This window comes from Bufo bufo, chromosome 4 (assembly GCF_905171765.1).
Source record: "Bufo bufo chromosome 4, aBufBuf1.1, whole genome shotgun sequence".
Classification (NCBI taxonomy): Eukaryota; Metazoa; Chordata; class Amphibia; order Anura; family Bufonidae; genus Bufo; species Bufo bufo.
The window spans coordinates 316502324-316521967 of NC_053392.1; the positions used below are offsets into that span (position 1 = coordinate 316502324).

At 42.4% G+C, this 19644-nt stretch overlaps 1 protein-coding gene across 1 annotated transcript in view; it reads left to right on the forward strand.

Annotated features, from left to right (window-relative positions):
• Positions 1-19644, forward strand: part of KLHL32 (kelch like family member 32) — a 316085-nt gene that overhangs the window by 134081 nt on the left and 162360 nt on the right. Inside the window, exon 5 of the mRNA XM_040428786.1 lies at positions 10700-10798. Within this exon, the coding sequence (XP_040284720.1) occupies positions 10700-10798 (99 nt within the window). The remainder of the gene's footprint in view (positions 1-10699; positions 10799-19644) is intronic.

The window sequence follows — 19644 nt, forward strand, 5'->3', positions numbered from 1 at the left end:
ACAAATGTCGATAGGGAAATGACTTAAAATAACATAGAATAGAAAAAAAAATTAAAATAATAATCTTGAACTAGAAGGCGGAGGTCAAAATAGAGTAGGAGGTTGATGAGTCGGTGGACGTGGCAGTGTAGGTGGAAGCGGCGGTAAAGGAGGAGGAGGTAACCAACCCTATTTTTGTTTTTGTTTTTCATTTTTATTAATTTTTTTATAAATTTGGGAAGGCCCCAAAACATTGGGAAATGGAAAAGAGAACGCAAAGAGAAAGTGTGCTGGAGTATAAGGCCCCTTTCACACGGGCGAGTTTTCTGCGCGGGTGCAATGCGTGAGGTGAACGCATTGCACCCGCACTGAATCTGGACCCATTCATTTCTATGGGGCTGTGCACATGAGCGGTGATTTTCACTCATCACTTGTGCGTTGTGTGAAAATCTCAGCATGCTCTATATTGTGCGTTTTTCACGCAACGAAGGCCCCATAGAAGTGAATGGGGCTGCGTGAAAATTGCAAGCATCCGCAAGCAAGTGCGGATGCGGTTCGATTTTCACGCATGGTTGCTAGGTGACGATCGGGATAGGGACCCGATCTTTATTATTTTCCCTTATAACATGGTTATAAGGGAAAATAATAGCATTCTTAATACAGAATGCTTAGTAAAATAGGGATGGAGGGGTTAAAAAAAATAATAAATAAATTGAACTCACCTCATCCACTTATTCGCGCAGCCCGGCTTGTCTTCTTTCTTCTTCTTTGAGGACCTGGGAGAAAAGAACCTTTGGTGACGTCACTGGGCTCATCACATGATTCATCACCATGGTGATGGACCACGTGATGAGCGCGGACCCATCACATGGCCATCACATAGCCCCTCACCATGGTGATGGACCATCTGATGAGCGCAGTGATGTCACCAAAGGTCCTTTTCCTCCCAGGTCCTCAAAGAAGAAGAATGAAGATGAGCCGAGCTTCGCGAACAAGTGGATGAGGTGAGTTAAATAATTTTTTTTGACCCCTCCATCCCTAATTCTGTATTAAGAATGCTATTATTTTCCCTTATAACCATGTTATAAGGGAAAATAATAAAATTTACACAACACCGATCCCAAACCTGAACTTCTGTGAAGAAGTCTGGGTACCAAACATGCTGATTTTTCTCACGCGCGTGCAAAACGCATTAAAACGCTTTGCACTCGCGCTGAAAAATCACGCATTTTCCCGCAACGCACCCGCATTCTATGCGGCCCTCACACGCGACGCCCGTGTGAAAGAGGCCTAACAATGGTTGGGTGCGGCCGGTATACTAGGTCCTCTGGGATCCATGCCTGGTTCATTTTAATGAACGTGAGCTTGTCCACGTTGGCTGTGGACAGGCAGCTGCGCTTGTCTGTGATTACCCCCAGCAGTGCTAAACACACATTCAGACAATTCACTGGCCGCAGGGGTCCGACACCCTGCACCTCCACCGATCAGCTGGTTGAAGAGAAGGCCACACTCCGTACAAGCGCAGCCCTCGCTTCATTGTTTACCTGCTTGCCATCGACATCGCAGTGGTGAGCAGGTGTATTTACAAGCTGTCCCATTAACTTCAATGGGGTGGCTTGTCCCTATACACTTCACCAATACTGCATCTGTTCTGCACCTGTCAGATACATCGGGTGTCATTCTCCCTGTAGGCTATGCAGACTACTTTATGGTTACCTGTGCACAGCAGAACAGTGTTTATGGAGGTTGTATGAGGCCTCTTATGCCTCATTCACACAGTCAGTGATTTCCATCAGTGATTGTGAGCCAAAACTAGGTATGGCTCTAAAAACAGAACATGTGCGGATCTTTCCCTATCTTATGTCTGTAGAGGCTCCAATCCTGGTTTTGGCTCACAATCACTGATGAAATCACTGACCAAAACACTGACGTGTGAATGAGGCTTTATTCTCCACTACGTTAACTAGAATGTAAAGACAAGCAAAGTTTTTTTCAGTTTTCATTTTTTATCAAACTATAAAATTATAAGATAAGAAACTTACATTAGACATAGAAAAAATACTGAGAAAAATCACATCTACAATATGGAAAATAAGTATTTGATACACTGGTGATTTTTCCCATGTACAAAGAATGGAGAAGTCTGTAATTTTTATCGTAGGTGCACTTCAACTGTAAGAGACAGAATCTAAAAAAAATCCAGAAAATCATGTTGTATGATTTTTAAGAAATTAATTTGCATTTTATTGCATGAAATAAGTATTTGATCACCCACCAACCAGCAAGAATTCTGGCTGTCACAGACCTGTTAGTTTTTTTAAGAAGCCCTCCTACTATGCACTCCTTACCTGTATTAATTGCACCACTTGTTACCTGTATAAAAGACTCCTGTCCACACACTCAATCAATCACACTCCAACCTCTCCACCATGGCTAAGACCAAAGAGCTGTCTAAGAACACCAGGGAAAAAATTGTAGACATGCACAAGGCTGGGCTGTGCCACAGGACAATAGGCAAGCAGCTTGGTGAGAAGACAACTGTTGGCGCAATTATTAGAAAATGGAAGAAACACAAGATGACTGTCAATTTTCCTCGGTCTGGGGCTCCATGCAAGATCTCGCCTCGTGGGGTAAGGATGATTCTGAGAAAGGTCAGGAATAGGCCCAGAACTACACAGGAGGACCTGGTCAATGACCTGAAGAGAGCTGGGACCAGAGTCTCAAAGATTACAGTTAGTAACACACTACGCCGTCATGGATTAAAATCCTGCAGGGCATGCAAGGTCACCCTGCTCATGCCAGCACATGTGCAGGCCTGTTTGAAGTTCACCAGTGACCATCTGGATGATCCAGAGGAGGCATGGGAGAAGGTCATTTGCTCAGATGAGACCAGAATAGAACTTTTTAGTATCCACTCCACTCACCGTGTTTGGAGGAAGAAGGATGAGTACAACCCCAAGAACAGCGTCCCAACCGTGAAGCATGGGGGTACTTTTCTGCAAAGGCGACAGGACGACTGCACCATATTGAAGTTAGGATGGATGGGGCCATGTATCACGAAATTTTGGCCAATAACCTCCTTCCCTCAGTAAGAGCATTAAAGATGGGTCATGGCTGGGTGTTCCAGCATGACAATGACCCGAAACACACAGTCAGAGCAACCTAAGAGTGGCTCCGTAAGAAGCTTTTTAAGGTCCTGGAGTCTCCAAACCTGAACCCAATTGAAAATCTTTGTAGGGAGCTGAAGGTCAATGTAGACCTGCGACAGCCCCAAAACCTGAAAGATCTGGAGAAGATTTGTATGAAGGAGTGGGCAAAAATCTCTGTTGCAGTATATGCAAACTTGGTCAAGAACTACAGGAAATGTCTGACCTCTAACTGCAAACAAAGTTTTCTGTACCAAATATTACGTTCTGTTTTTCTATTGTATCAAATACTTTTTTAATGCAATAAAATGCTAATGAATTATTTAAAAATAATACAATGTGATTTTCTGTATTTTTTTTTATTCTGTCTCTCAGTTGTAGTGTACCTACGATAAAAATTACAGACTTCTCCATTCTTTGTAGGTGAGAAAACGTGCAAAATCGCCAGTTTATCAAATACTTATTTTCTCCACTGTATAACCCAAGAGATAAACAAGTTATAGCTGTTAAACTACATGCTAAAAAGACTAAACTGTTTCAGATCCAGAAGACCCCAAATCCCTTGGGTCTGAACTGATTAAAATTCACCATCATCTATGGTGCTGTAATTTGTAAAAAAAAAACAAAAAAAACAGGCAATATTTTATAACTCAAGTTCGTCTTCATTTTGAATGAAGTGTTTATATAAATGTTGCTGACGAGCCATACACATATGAAGGCCAGTGAACTCTTTTTCTATGCATTTCCCAGCAGTGATATCTTATTATTTAATCTTTGGGGCCATCTAGTGGCTAATAAATATATTTTTACTGTTTTGCTGTTCAGTCCAACTATCCACATACACTAAGGCCTCATTCACACTTCAGCACTGGATGAGTATTTGTATCCATTTTATTATTGTAAATAAAAACCAGGAGCGCATCCCAAACACAGAGAAACCTTTTTCTTACATCCTTTCGTGATCTTGGTTTAAAATTTAGATGAAAAATACTGATCAAATACTGAAGTGTGAATGAGACTTATCATTGAAGTCTTAAGCTCGATTAGCTTACATATCTCTAATTATTGTAACTGGGGGGGGGGGGGGGTCAATTACTTCAAGAGAACCTATTAATATCTTGCATTATTAAAGGAAAAATACATGTTAGGTAATCCTAATATTTTAACTTTAGGGCTATATGTTAACTTTTGTATGCTGAACTCAGGACTTTGTTTTCCGTCTTGCATAACGGGAACCAGACGGATCCGTTATGATTCCCATAGACTTCTATTATGACGGATCAAAACGGAATGCTTCTTAACCACTTGCCGCCGCTCTAACGCCGAAAGGCGTCATTGCGGCGGCTCCCCCAGGCTACGCTAACGCCGATTGGCGTCATCTCGCGTGAGCCGAGATTTCCTGTGAACGCGCGCACACAGGCGCGCGCGCTCACAGGAACGGAAGGTAAGAGAGTTGATCTCCAGCCTGCCAGCGGCGATCGTTCGCTGGCAGGCTGGAGATGTGATTTTTTTAACCCCTAACAGGTATATTAGACGCTGTTTTGATAACAGCGTCTAATATACCTGCTACCTGGTCCTCTGGTGGTCCCCTTTGTTTGGATCGACCACCAGAGGACACAGGTAGCTCAGTAAAGTAGCACCAAGCACCACTACACTACACTACACCCCCCCCCCCGTCACTTATTAACCCCTTATTAGCCCCTGATCACCCCATATAGACTCCCTGATCACCCCCCTGTCATTGATTACCCCCCTGTCATTGATCAACCCCCTGTAAAGCTCCATTCAGATGTCCGCATGATTTTTACGGATCCACTGATAGATGGATCGGATCCGCAAAACGCATACGGACGTCTGAATGGAGCCTTACAGGGGCGTGATCAATGACTGTGGTGATCACCCCATATAGACTCCCTGATCACCCCACTGTCATTGATTACCCCCCTGTCATTGATCAACCCCCTGTAAAGCTCCATTCAGATGTCCGCATGATTTTTACGGATCCACTGATAGATGGATCGGATCCGCAAAACGCATACGGACGTCTGAATGGAGCCTTACAGGGGCGTGATCAATGACTGTGGTGATCACCCCATATAGACTCCCTGATCACCCCCCTGTCATTGATTACACCCCTGTCATTGATCAACCCCCTGTAAAGCTCCATTCAGATGTCCGCATGATTTTTACGGATCCACTAATAGATGGATCGGATCCGCAAAACGCATACGGATGTCTGAATGGAGCCTTACAGGGGCGTGATCAATGACTGTGGTGATCACCCCATATAGACTCCCTGATCACCCCCCTGTCATTGATTACACCCCTGTCATTGATCACCCCCCTGTAAAGCTCCATTCAGATGTCCACATGATTTTTACGGATCCACTGATAGATGGATCGGATCCGCAAAACGCATACGGACGTCTGAATGGAGCCTTACAGGGGCGTGATCAATGACTGTGGTGATCACCCCATATAGACTCCCTGATCACCCCCCTGTCATTGATTACCCCCCTGTCATTGATCAACCCCCTGTAAAGCTCCATTCAGACGTCCGCATGATTTTTACGGATCCACTGATAGATGGATCGGATCTGCAAAACGCATACGGACGTCTGAATGGAGCCTTACAGGGGCGTGATCAATAACTGTGGTGATCACCCCATATAGACTCCCTGATCACCCCCCTGTCATTGATTACACCCCTGTCATTGATCAACCCCCTGTAAAGCTCCATTCAGATGTCCGCATGATTTTTACGGATCCACTGATAGATGGATCGGATCCGCAAAACGCATACGGACGTCTGAATGGAGCCTTACAGGGGCGTGATCAATGACTGTGGTGATCACCCCATATAGACTCCCTGATCACCCCCCTGTCATTGATTACACACCTGTCATTGATCACCCCCCTGTAAAGCTCCATTCAGATGTCCGCATGATTTTTACGGATCCACTGATAGATGGATCGGATCCGCAAAACGCATACGGACGTCTGAATGGAGCCTTACAGGGGCGTGATCAATGACTGTGGTGATCACCCCATATAGACTCCCTGATCACCCCCCTGTCATTGATTACCCCCCTGTCATTGATCACCCCCCTGTAAAGCTCCATTCAGATAACCGCATGATTTTTACGGATCCACTGATAGATGGATCGGATCCGCAAAACACATACAGGCGTCTCCCTGGAGCCTTCCAGGGGGGGTGATCACCCCATATAGACTCCCTGATCACCCCCCCTGTCATTGATCACCCCCCCGTCAGGCTGCATTCAGATGTCCGTATGATTTTTACGGATCCACGGATACATGGATCGGATCCGCAAAACACATACGGACATCTGAATGGAGCCTTACAGGGGGGTGATCAAGACAGGGGGGTGATCGTCCCATATAGACTCTCTGATCACCCCCCTGTCATTGATCACCCCCCTGTCATTGATCACCCCCCTGTAAGGCTCCATTCAGACATTTTTTTGGCCCAAGTTAGCGGAATTTTTTTTTTTTTTTCTTACAAAGTCTCATATTCCACTAACTTGTGTCAAAAAATAAAATCTTACATGAACTCACCATACCCCTCACGGAATCCAAATGCGTAAAATTTTTTAGACATTTATATTCCAGACTTCTTTTCACGCTTTAGGGCCCCTAGAATGCCAGGGCAGTATAAATACCCCACATGTGACCCCATTTCGGAAAGAAGACACCCCAAGGTATTCCGTGAGGGGCATATTGAGTCCATGAAAGATTGAAATTTTTGTCCCAAGTTAGCGGAAAGGGAGACTTTGTGAGAAAAAAATATAAAATATAAAATATCAATTTCCGCTAACTTGTGCCAAAAAAAAAAAAATTCTATGAACTCGCCATGCCCCTCATTGAATACCTTGGGGTGTCTTCTTTCCAAAATGGGGTCACATGTGGGGTATTTATACTGCCCTGGCATTCTAGGGGCCCCAAAGCGTGAGAAGAAGTCTGGTATCCAAATGTCTAAAAATGCCCTCCTAAAAGGATTTTGGGCACCTTTGCGCATCTAGGCTGCAAAAAAGTGTCACACATCTGGTAGCGCCGTACTCAGGAGAAGTTGGGGAATGTGTTTTGGGGTGTCATTTTACATATACCCATGCTGGGTGAGAGAAATATCTTGGTCAAATGCCAACTTTGTATAAAAAAAATGGGAAAAGTTGTCTTTTGCCAAGATATTTCTCTCACCCAGCATGGGTATATGTAAAATGACACCCCAAAACACATTGCCCAACTTCTCCTGAATACGGCGATACCACATGTGTGACACTTTTTTGCAGCCTAGGTGGGCAAAGGGGCCCACATTCCAAAAAGCACCTTTAGGATTTCACAGGTCATTTACCTACTTACCACACATTAGGGCCCCTGGAAAATGCCAGGGCAGTATAACTACCCCACAAGTGACCCCATTTTGGAAAGAAGACACCCCAAGGTATTCCGTGAGGGGCATGGCGAGTTCCTAGAATTTTTTATTTTTTGTCACAAGTTAGTGGAAAATGATGATTTTTTTTTTTGATTTTTTTTTCTTACAAAGTCTCATATTCCACTAACTTGTGACAAAAAAAAAAAACTTCCATGAACTCACTATGCCCATCAGCGAATACCTTGGGGTGTCTTCTTTCCAAAATGGGGTCACTTGTGGGGTAGTTAGACTGCCCTGGCATTCTAGGGGCCCAAATGTGTGGTAAGGAGTTTGAAATCAAATTCTGTAAAAAATGACCAGTGAAATCCGAAAGGTGCCCTTTGGAATATGGGCACCTTTGCCCACCCAGGCTGCAAAAAAGTGTCACACATGTGGTATCTCCGTATTCAGGAGAAGTTGGGGAATGTGTTTTGGGGTGTCATTTTACATATACCCATGCTGGGTGAGAGAAATATCTTGGCAAAAGACAACTTTTACAATTTTTTTATACAAAGTTGTCTTTTGCCAAGATATTTCTCTCACCCAGCATGGGTATATGTAAAATGACACCCCAAAACACATTCCCCAACTTCTCCTGAATACGGAGATACCATATGTGTGACACTTTTTTGCAGCCTAGGTGGGAAAAGGGGCCCATATTCCAAAGAGCACCTTTCGGATTTCACTGGCCATTTTTTACAGAATTTGATTTCAAACTCCTTACCACACATTTGGGCCCCTAGAATGCCAGGGCAGTATAACTACCCCACAAGTGACCCCATTTTGGAAAGAAGACATCCCAAGGTATTCGCTGATGGGCATAGTGAGTTCATGGAAGTTTTTCTTTTTTGTCACAAGTTAGTGGAATATGAGACTTTGTAAGAAAAAAAAATAATAAAAAAAATCATCATTTTCCGCTAACTTGTGACAAAAAATAAAAAGTTCTATGAACTCACTATGCCCATCAGCGAATACCTTAGGGTGTCTACTTTCCGAAATGGGGTCATTTGTGGGGTGTTTGTACTGTCTGGCCATTGTAGAACCTCAGGAAACATGACAGGTGCTCAGAAAGTCAGAGCTCCTTCAAAAAGCGGAAATTCACATTTTTGTACCATAGTTTGTAAACGCTATAACTTTTACCCAAACTATTTTTTTTTTACCCAAACATTTTTTTTTTATCAAAGACATGTAGAACAATAAATTTAGAGCAAAATTTATATATGGATGTCGTTTTTTTTTGCAAAATTTTACAACTGAAAGTGAAAAATTTCATTTTTTTGCAAAAAAATCGTTAAATTTCGATTAATAACAAAAAAAGTAAAAATGTCAGCAGCAATGAAATACCACCAAATGAAAGCTCTATTAGTGAGAAGAAAAGGAGGTAAAATTCATTTGGGTGGTAAGTTGCATGACCGAGCAATAAACCGCTAAAGTTGTGGAGTGCCGATTTGTAAAAAAGGGCCTGGTCTTTAGGGGGGTATAAACCTGTGGTCCTTAAGTGGTTAAAGGCTTCCGTTTTGACTTCAGTCTTATGGATTCCGTTATTTTCCATTATAACCATGTTATAACGGAAAACAAAAACGGAATCCATAACTGTGATGTGGAAAAAAAAATCCACGTTAAAAAAAGACACCTTTTATATGGAAAAAAGTTGCTAAAATAAAATCCCCTCCCCATATTTGGTATCGCTGCATCCATAATGACCCCTACTACACAATTATCATGTAATTTATCCCATATGGTGAATGCTGTAAAGAAAATGCCACAATTTTTGCTTATTCACCACCAAAAGACTAAATAAAAAGCGATCAAAAGGTGTATATTTTAACATGGAATTTTTTTTTAAATAAAACTTTTTTAATATTTACTAGTCAAAGAGTCTTTTGAGCGCTTCTAGAATACCCTGTTCGGCTTATACAGTGCAGCGTATTATTCTGTCAGTTATTTACTCATATCCACAGCAGACTGCACCTCTCTGCTAGGAATACACTGAAGACAGGGCTGGAGCCTTCACTACGCCTCAGGCTGCCATGCCATGAAATCGGCACCTTCAAACTCATTTGTAGGGTGCTGATGGGAGACAGAGGGAGGCCTGCTCCCACTGTAACCACTTAGATGCTGCAGCTGCTATTGACCATGGCATTAAATGCCATTCTGGTCCGGCTGTTAGAGCAGGAGCCTGTCTCTCATGTGAGAGCTGAGCCCCCACTCTCCACTGCACAGGAGACCGGCAGCCCAGCCTAAGTCCCCTTAGTGACCACTGTAAAAAGGCATATTTAAAGGGGTTAATGTTCCAAATATATGACATGGTTACAGTCCATTATCTTAATGTAATTCACTTGACTGCAGGATATCAGTGTATGTGCTTCCTTAACCGACTGCATAGAAAAAATTGGTTTTATTCACACACTATTTGTGTTTTTTTTTGTGGTGCTTTAGTTGTGGTTTTGTGCCGCTTTTTACAAATTGTGTGTTTTAGTACGTGTGTGTTTTTTATGCCCCTTTGATGTTAAAATGTCTAACAAAACCACAACACACATTGACACAAGTTATTTCAAGCAGGGGCAAAACAAGCAATCGATGTTTATCACATCAAAATACCAGAAAATGGTCATACCCAGAGCATGCCGTGATTTGCAAAAAATTCAAAAACCCAAAAGAACATAATGCAAGTGAAGAAATGCATGAAACCCGTCTTAAAGAGGGCAGAAATTCCTTGGCAGAACACAACCATATGATATATTTACAAAACAATGGATTTATCATGTCTTAAGTTTCTCTTTGGCCAGTAGACTATTTCCTACTACATAGAGAAGTAAGGGCCCCATAGCAAGGTTCAAACCAGGACCCCCACACAGGACAGAAAGGTTTCTGTCTAAACCCTTTTCAATGACCCTTGGGCCATTTTTCCACCGCATTATTTGCTAAAAGTTGGTCCTTTAGAAGGCAGAGTCCTGACCAAGTTTTCACCTCCAGTAGAAGAGGAGATAATCCCATCTAAGATTGGGCCCCCTCTTGCCCTGGGCCCCATAGCAGTCACCTGGTCTGCCGCTATGGTAGTTTTGCCCCTGCACAAAGGTTATATTTATAATACTGCATTTATTAACGAAATTCTGAATTCTGGTTTCCTTTGTATTAATAGATATTATTGGAGCCAGGAGCGATCCAGGATGTTTTGGCAGCTGGAAGTCACCTACAGTTACTTGAGCTGTTGAACCTCTGTTCCCAGTATCTGATCCAGGTAAGCTTTGTGAGCTCACTTAGAGGGTTACCGCATATTTTAATTTGATGCATAGAATGGGAAACCATACAATTTTCCAACATACCAGTACACATATTTAAAATTCTGCTCACATACTTTTTTTTACACCAATACAGTAGGCCCTTATTTTAAAAAGAAATTGCATAGACCAGATTAATCCTATGCAATACATCCATGGGCTAACTTAAAAGGACTAAACAGTTAGTTATGTGACCAGCACCTACATGTCATGTGACCCTTGGCATTCATTTCAAGTGTATCATTTCATAAAATCTCTAACATGTTAAAGTCACATGTCAGAGGTTTTGAAACAAGGGGACAGAAGTGCACAGCTGTATTCTGTGCCTCAGCTTGGCTATCCTTGGAAAGCAGAACAAGCAGTGTACAGCAGAAGACTGCTGAGGCTAGTGGTTGGCTGCAGAATTCACATGTAGCAAGTGAACAAATATCGAAGTGACCTGCTGGACCCACAGCACTGGAACTGTGGAGGATTTCACAATAGAGGATTAGTTGTTTTATGCTGTTTCTCCTTTTCACCATTTTTTATGATCTCTCTTAACATATGACAACTTCACCTAGAGACAAGCAGCCATGATACATCACCTAGAAACAGGCAGCAGTTTTACATCACCTAGAGACAGGAAGCCATTTTTGTAAATTATGTAGAGACATTACCTAGAATTAACCAGGCATTTTTAACATCACCCAGGTATAGATATCCATGTTATAAGTCACTTAGGCAGCCACATTATACATAATTAAAAGACATACATAACCAAGAAACAAATGAGTAACATCATATCCCTTTAAAAATATTAATTTATTTAAATAATCATCAAATACATCAAATACATACAGTAGAGAGTCAATAGTAAAGTGCCACCTAATTTCTACCGGTATACATAAACTGACAGTGGGCTCAATATATTTGAATCCTGCCAAATCTATATAATAAATGAACCAATGACCGCTGTCGCTAATCTGATGGCGCAGGTGTACATAAATTAAATAAAAGGGTGCCGGATGTGTCCCCCTATTAGATATAAACACTGGGCCTATTGAAAAGGACTGTCCAGTGCTTTTTTTTAATAGGCCCAGTGTTTATATCTAATAGGGGGACGCATCCAGCACCCTGTTATTTAATTTATGTACAACCTGCGTCGTCAGATTAGCGACAGCGGTCATTGGTTCATTTATTATATAGATTTGGCAGGATTCAAATATATTGAGCCCACTGTCAGTTTATGTATACCGGTAGAAATTAGGTGGCACTTTACTATTGACTCCCTACTGTATGAATTTGATGTATTTGATGATTATTTAAATAAAGTAATATTTTTAAAGGGATATGATGTTACTCATTTGTTTCTTGGTTATGTATTGATATTTTGAGTACTCCCATTTTGTTTACGCTGTATTTGAAAGTGGATCACCGTGAGTGTATATAATTAAAAGACAGTCCGCCATATGTTATACATCATCTAGAGACAGGCAGCCATGTCAATACATGTCACACAGTGAAGTAGCTCTTGCAGTGACCACAATAATAATCTTTATCCCACCATTAGTTCTATGCAGGTAGCACATGGATGTGTCCTGTGTGTTGACCCAGCACATGGATGTCATGTAAACCTTTTACCAACTGAATGCCAGATGTCATAAAATATCATGGCAATTGAAGAAGCAATAGTAGATCTTCGGAAGAAATAAATAATAAAATGAAACACACACAATAGTGAAACTGTAGGATCCAGTCACTTTTGGGTTATACTATGTCGTTTTTAAAGCATTTAAAAGAAAATTCCGCCTGAACAAAATTCTAATCCTTAAGATGGCATAAGCTTAGACAGGCCGTCTCGACATGCCCTATATTTATCACAGTGTCTCAGGCTGGAGGATAAATCTGGTGCAGGGATAGACACTTTTTTTCTGACTCTATACCAACTATTGGTTGGCTAAGGCTACTTTCACACTGGTGTTTTGGTTTCCGTTTGTGAGATCCGTTCAGGGCTCTCACAAGCGGTCCAAAACGGATCAGTTTTGCCCTAATGCATTCTGAATGGAAAAGGATCCATTCTGCCTCCATTCCGCTTTGGAGGCGGATACCAAAACGCTGCTTGCAGTGTTTTGGTGTCCGTCTGACCCAACTGAGCCAAACGGATCCACCCTGACACACAATGTAAGTCAATGGGGACGGATCCGTTTTCACTGACACAATCTGGCACAATAGAAAACGGATCCGTCCTCCATTGACTTTCAATGGTGTTCAAGACGGATCCGTTTTGGCTATGTTAAAGATAATACAAACGGATCCGTTCTGAACGCATGCAGACGGTTGTATAATCTGAACGGATGCGTTTGTGCAGATCCATGATGGTGAAAGTAGCCTTACTTTGACATATTTTTACACCAGAATTGTGGTGCAATTTTGATGCAAAATGGGTCGTAGGCCTGCCACCGTTCCAGTGAAGGTCCACCTATTTCCACTAGGTCCCACCCCCTTGACGCGCATGTGAGAAAAAAAGTGTAGAAATCCTAGATATGCCATATGTCACGTTTTAGACAATTTTATGCACACTTGAATTAGTAAATCTTGGCTATTATGTTTGTATATCTAGATAAGATATTTAGTGACTATGCAATTTCAGATGATTTTCCAATATTTCACTGAAATTAAGTTGTTTTTTTTTCACACAAAGCTAACTTTAGAATTTTGCTAAGGGGAAGTGTATGTAAGGTTTTGTCACATTTGCACCTGTATTTCTATTGTTCTGCTCTGTTATAGTAGCAGAAAATGCAAATGATGGAAGTGCTAGATCAGTTGCATGCTGGACTCAAATGTGGTTCGGTGGACCCCATTGAGTATAACGGGGGTCTATAAGGTTTCCGTCGGGGAGCCTGGCATTTTACTGGACAAAATAGCACAACATTATGCGCTATTTTGTCTGGTGCATTTAATGGGATCTGCAAAGGAGTGATGAGCAAAAATTTGATTCGTCAAGAAGTACATTTCTTTGTAAGTAGTGGGCGCAATGACGGGGAACAGCAATTTGCGCCACCCCCCTTCCCCATCATTGAACCCCTCATATGCCGAATTCATTGCTGATTGCGGCATCTGAGAATAATAGTGAGGGCTTTCAGGGGTTAATCCGTTAAAAAAAAAACATAATACTCACCTTATACATTTGAGTGAAAAGAGGCCGCTCTCGGCCATCTCGATCGAAGACACTGCGCAAAATCTTGTGCGGTGCGTGATGACGTCATATTTGGCTCGGGATCTTCAATCAAGATGGCCGCTGCGGCCTCTTTGCACTCAAATGGATGAGGTCAGTATGTTTTGGGGGAGTTTTACCGCCATTTCTGGGAAAAAATGTATTCGTTACCACAAAGCACGAGGAAATTTGGCTTCGCAGCAAATAGAATCTTTCCTGAAATTTGGATCGAAGTCCACTTCAGATACTTAGACTCGCTCAACACTAGAGGCCACTAATGCAGATGTGAACAAATCCTAGACTGTAAAGAAAATTCTACAATGTACATATGCATTAGAACTGTTATTAGCATGACTGAGCTGTACCAGTTGTATGACATCACCATCCAAAAGTGGGCTGTATCTTTGTACTCTGCAATCTTTCTTACATCAAATGTTATCACCACCCAGTACACAAGCTGCACTGTTCTCCAGATAGCTGGGCCAGTCTATGCCATCACCATACAATCCATAATCATCCAGAAATACTCTTACTTAAACTCAGGGGCGTAGCTATAGAGAGTGCAGAGGTAGCAGTCACTACCGGGCCCAGGAGCCTGAGAGGACCCAAAGACCCTTGTGCTGCATAAGAAGACACCAGTATTATAGAAAGTGCATGCTGGTCAAGTTACACCTCTGGCTGGAGGGAAGGGGTTAGGTCAGGAATTTGGCATGAGGGGGCTCCGTTTAAATTTTTGCTTCAGGCAGCACAAAGGCAATGTGTCCCCTGGCCACAAAGCACTGAGGGAAGGGGACCCAAACTAAACTCTTGCACTAGGGCCCATGAGCCTTTAGCTACACTCCTGCCTAAACTATATACTGCATTATTGTCCTGTGCTTTCTGGGTAACATTTCTACCTATTCAGACACTTAAAAGGGTTTGTCTCATCACAGACAATGGGGGCATATCGCTAGGATATGCCCCCATTGTCTTATAGGTGGGACCTGCACCTATATCGGGAACGGAGCCCTGCAAGGTGGTGGCTGGAGTACCCAGTCCGGCCACCACAAAGCGCGTTCCCCATAGAAGTGAATGGGAGCGCACCACGCTTGACCGGCCACCACTCCCATTCACTTCTATGGGCCCAACGGAAATAGCCGAGCCAGTGCTCGGCTATTTTTGGCGGCCCCATAAAAGAATTAAGGGAGGGTGGCTGCACATGCGCAGTGCGCCCTCCAACACTTTTGGGGCTCCATTCTCGATATAGGTTCGGGTAGATGCTGAGTGGAGCAGCAGGGTGTATGCTCAATCCTTTCTCCATTTATAAACTTCTCTTCACTATGGATGTACAGTGAGGTGAAAAGTTGGGTCCTCTCACAAGTCTTAGTGACTGAGCTGAGCTCTATGATATGACCATCTAACTGTACACTTACGGGCTACTTAGATTGACTGTGCACTGTGACATCATCCTCTTGACCTTCATGTGACATCACCATCTTAGATTGACTGTGCACTGTGGCATCATCCTTTTGACCCTCGTGTGACATCACCATCTAAACACACAACAACCTGCTTTACTTTGTTCATGCATAGTCCTCTCTGTGACGTATCATTTAATCATATACTAAATAGGTTACATATATTGTATAGCTGCCTCTTCTTGGACATGACTATCTAACCAGACTATAAAGTGTAGACTAAGTGATAGCACAACGGCTTTGCTTTCCCTGTCAAATTACACATTCCAACATGATCCAAACTGCAGAAATCTTGACTCTTGTTAGTAGTTTTGATCATAAACTGCTGACAGCACTAGGTAGGGGCTGGGCGAGATTGCATTGAAAAAAAACAAATGTGTCAGTGATTCTTTTGAGTCTTGTTGGTTACTTTGGTGGTAATTGTCATGATTTTACAGCTCATTGGAAATGCTTTTGTGGAACATTTATTATCAGGAGCAGGGGGAATATGAAGTTTTATTATTGCAGGTTCCTCTACTCCTACAAGTGCACAGGAGGTAGAGCTTCAGTAGAACCCCTCCGCTCTGCGTGATAATAATACTGGTCTCCAGGTTGGATGCTAGAGCTGACTTCTGAGCAGAAGTGAGGAGCTGTGAGGAAGCTACATGAAGAGAGCATGTCTCAGTGAAGCACCGCTTTTTGGGCACTTTCAGGACCAGTGTGTGGCAAATAAAAGTTCATATTCACAACAGTACTGATAATAAGATTCACAAATGTATATTTTGTCTGCTCTCCCCATCCCCTATCTATTCCTGTCAATAGTTTTTCATGGTGAAAACTGCTGAAATACAGTACTTTTTACTCCCTAATTAGAAACTTCTATTATATTTATGCTCAGCTCACCCGTGCATTTTAGGCTCTGTTAGGGTCTCCATCACAGATTCTGTCAAAAATGCCAGACAAATTATGTCCGGTAAAGTGTCAGACACCATGACGGAAACCTGACAATGGGGTCCATCAAGCATGGTTGGTGTCAGCCATTTGACAGACTCGTTTTTGGCTTGCATTTCATTTATCTGTTTATGTGACAGAAAAGAAGAACGGAATGCCTCAACAGCAATGTGAACAAAGCCTAACTTGTTACATAGCCTAATATACTGCATTGCCACTTAAATATGCATTCTCCACTACATCACAATCTAGTCACTGTAACCTGCTGCTAGCAATGATTGATTTCACTGCACTCCCTCTGTGACTGCAATAAGACTATGCTGCCATATAATAACTGGCTTTCAGGCTCCAGTTTGATTGTGTTGTACCTCCTCCATGAACTTAACATCTATTGAACCACCACCCTCATTCATGTCTGCATAGATTGTGTGACAGCACATTTCCCTTTTGCTCACACATGGACATGATAGTGCTGTTGTCTGAAATTAGAAATAAGAGTTTTCTGGAGTCCAAAAACAGCACAACTTGTCCATGGGTTGTGTCTGGTGTTGCAGCTCAAGCACATTCAGGTGAGCTGCAATACTAGACACAGTCCGTGGACAAGAGTGGCACAATGAATACATGGTACAAGGAACAATGCTTTCAATATGACATCCAGTATGACCACAGATTTTACCACTTCCATGTATAGAATGGTGCGGGAGTTAGGGATTGCATGAAAAAAACTCCCCATGTGTCTCGCTGCACCCAGCGGCTTGCTCAGGTGGTTTTTGATAAAAACAATATGCAACGTGCTGCCCCCAGGGCTGATCGTGTCTTAGGTCTATAGGAATGCCGAGTGGTATGATGCGGCCATAACAGTCTGTGTGTGTCACGGTGCTCGTACCTGGATACCGTCACTCCCCAGGGATTGGCTTTGAAGCAATAAAGGGGGGGGGGGGGAGAATGGTGGAGGTGGAGAATCCAAATAGGTTGGAATTGGGAAAAAAAACTTAATTCAGACAGTTTTATGGGTTTTGTTTTTACAGTATTCCTCATACGATAAAACGGGCCTGTGCCCTTCATTCAACTGTATGAGTCAGTATGATTACCACATTTATATAGTTTTTCTTGTGTTTTAGTACTGAAAAAATGAAAAATTTGGAAAAAAATTAATTCTTTCTTTGCATCGCCATATTCTGACCCCCATAACTTTTGTTGTGAGGGCTAATTTTTTTGTGAAGCTATTTGCAATTTTCATTGATAACAATTTGGAGTGTGCATGAGGTTTTGATAACTTTTCATAAAAATTTTTTGGGCTGGTGAAGCGACAAAAAACTGTGATTATTTTAATTTTTTTCTGTTACGGTGTTTGCTCTATGGGATCAATATTTTTTAGTACTACAGGATTTTTCGGACGTGGCGATTCCCATGATATGCATTTTTCATTGTTTAATTAGGGGATGATTTTTTTTATTTTTTAAACTTTTTTTTTATTTACTTTTTTACTTTACCCTAGGTGACTATAACATGCAATCATTAGATTGCAATTTGTATTCTGTAATGGATTTCTATCCATTACAGAATTCAGTATTTTCCAATGCAGTGCTGCCACCTGCATGCTAGCATTGGAATATACTAGTAATTGGTCTGGAAGCCTTGTACAGGCTCAGGCCTATTACTACTATGGAACGCCTTCCCCTATCTTAGCCAAGGTGAGGCATCCCAGGTCACATTTGACCACGGCATCTGAGGATCCCATTTAGTCATATTTTTCAATGCTGAGCTGGATTAAATTTCATGCTCCAATGCTCTACATGCCCTGTGCTGCATTGCACAGGGCAAGGGCTGTTTGTTTATATTTATGACACTGCTAAGTGGAAGTTTCCACCTAGCAGTTCTTCCGGTGATGTCACCGGCACTGATGGCGGGCTTTAGAGCTGCCCTAGCCATTTTAAAGGCTAGGGCAGTGCTAAAGCCCCCCCCCCCCCCCCCCCCCCCCACCCCCATATGTTACCGGATCTCCAGAGAAAGACCTTGCCCTACTCGATACAGCACAGGGCAAGGCAGAGCATCTGAATCTGGACAACACCTTTAAGCACCTGCACATTAGTTAAAACTCTTATGTGCCTCATAGTTATCTCTCCTGGCTCCCTCATAAACATGCAGGCTCAACTCAGCTAAGAGTGGGTTTCAGTGAGGGGTGGGAATAAGTCTGACAGCGGGTTTTCTCTTGTGGGAAATCCAACGTGCTGATCTTCTTTCCAACACCTGTATTGGGGAACTATTGATCTTGTGAAAATCGATTGATTCAGACAAAGGGGGCCTAAACCGTTACTGAAAGCACGGAAGGTGCAGCAACGCTTCTTAGAGTTCTCTGCACCTTCGGCTTGCATCGTCTCTGCTCTGCTTTTCCAACATGCGGAGAACGGTTCCATAGAATGTATATATAATCTGTACTCTGCACTGTGCATGCAAGGGAAGCAGCACAGGGCCACTGCAAGCCAAAGATGCAGAGTGCTTATAGAAGCGCCGCTGCACCTTCAGTGCTTTCAGTAATGGTTTAGGTCTATGACCATCTTGAGATGCATTTTAACTGTCATTAATACCTACGGTATTATAACTTTTCCAGGAGTTAAACAATGTTGGTCTATCCTTAGAAAAGACTACCAAAGTTTGATCTGTGGGACTTCGAACTCCAGGACCACCACCACTTATCAAAATGAAGGAGCTATGTTGTTAAAGGGGGTTGTCTCACTTCAGCAAATGGATTTTATTATGTAGACAAAGTTAATACAAGGCACTTACTAATATATTGTGATTGTCCATATTGCTTTCTTTGCTGGTTGGATTCATTTCTCCATCACATTATACACTGCTCGTTTCCATGGTTATGACCACCCTGGAATCCATCAGTGGTGGTCGTGCTTGCACAATATGGAAAAGAGCACCATATGAGCTCCCACAGTCCCGGCCAGCAGAAAGGACGGCACTTTTTCCTATAGTGTGCAACCACTGCTACCACTGATGGATTGCAGGGTGGTGGTAACCATGGAAACGAGCAGTGTATAATGCGATGGAAAAATGAATCCAGCCAGCAAAGGAAGCAATATGGGCAATAACAATACATTAGTAAGTGCCTTGTATTAACTTAATTTACATGATAAATGCAACTTGCTTAAGTGACAAAACCCCTTTAATGGCCCTGTGTAGACAATGAAGGGTCTTCTTTATTCTGCTTTATACT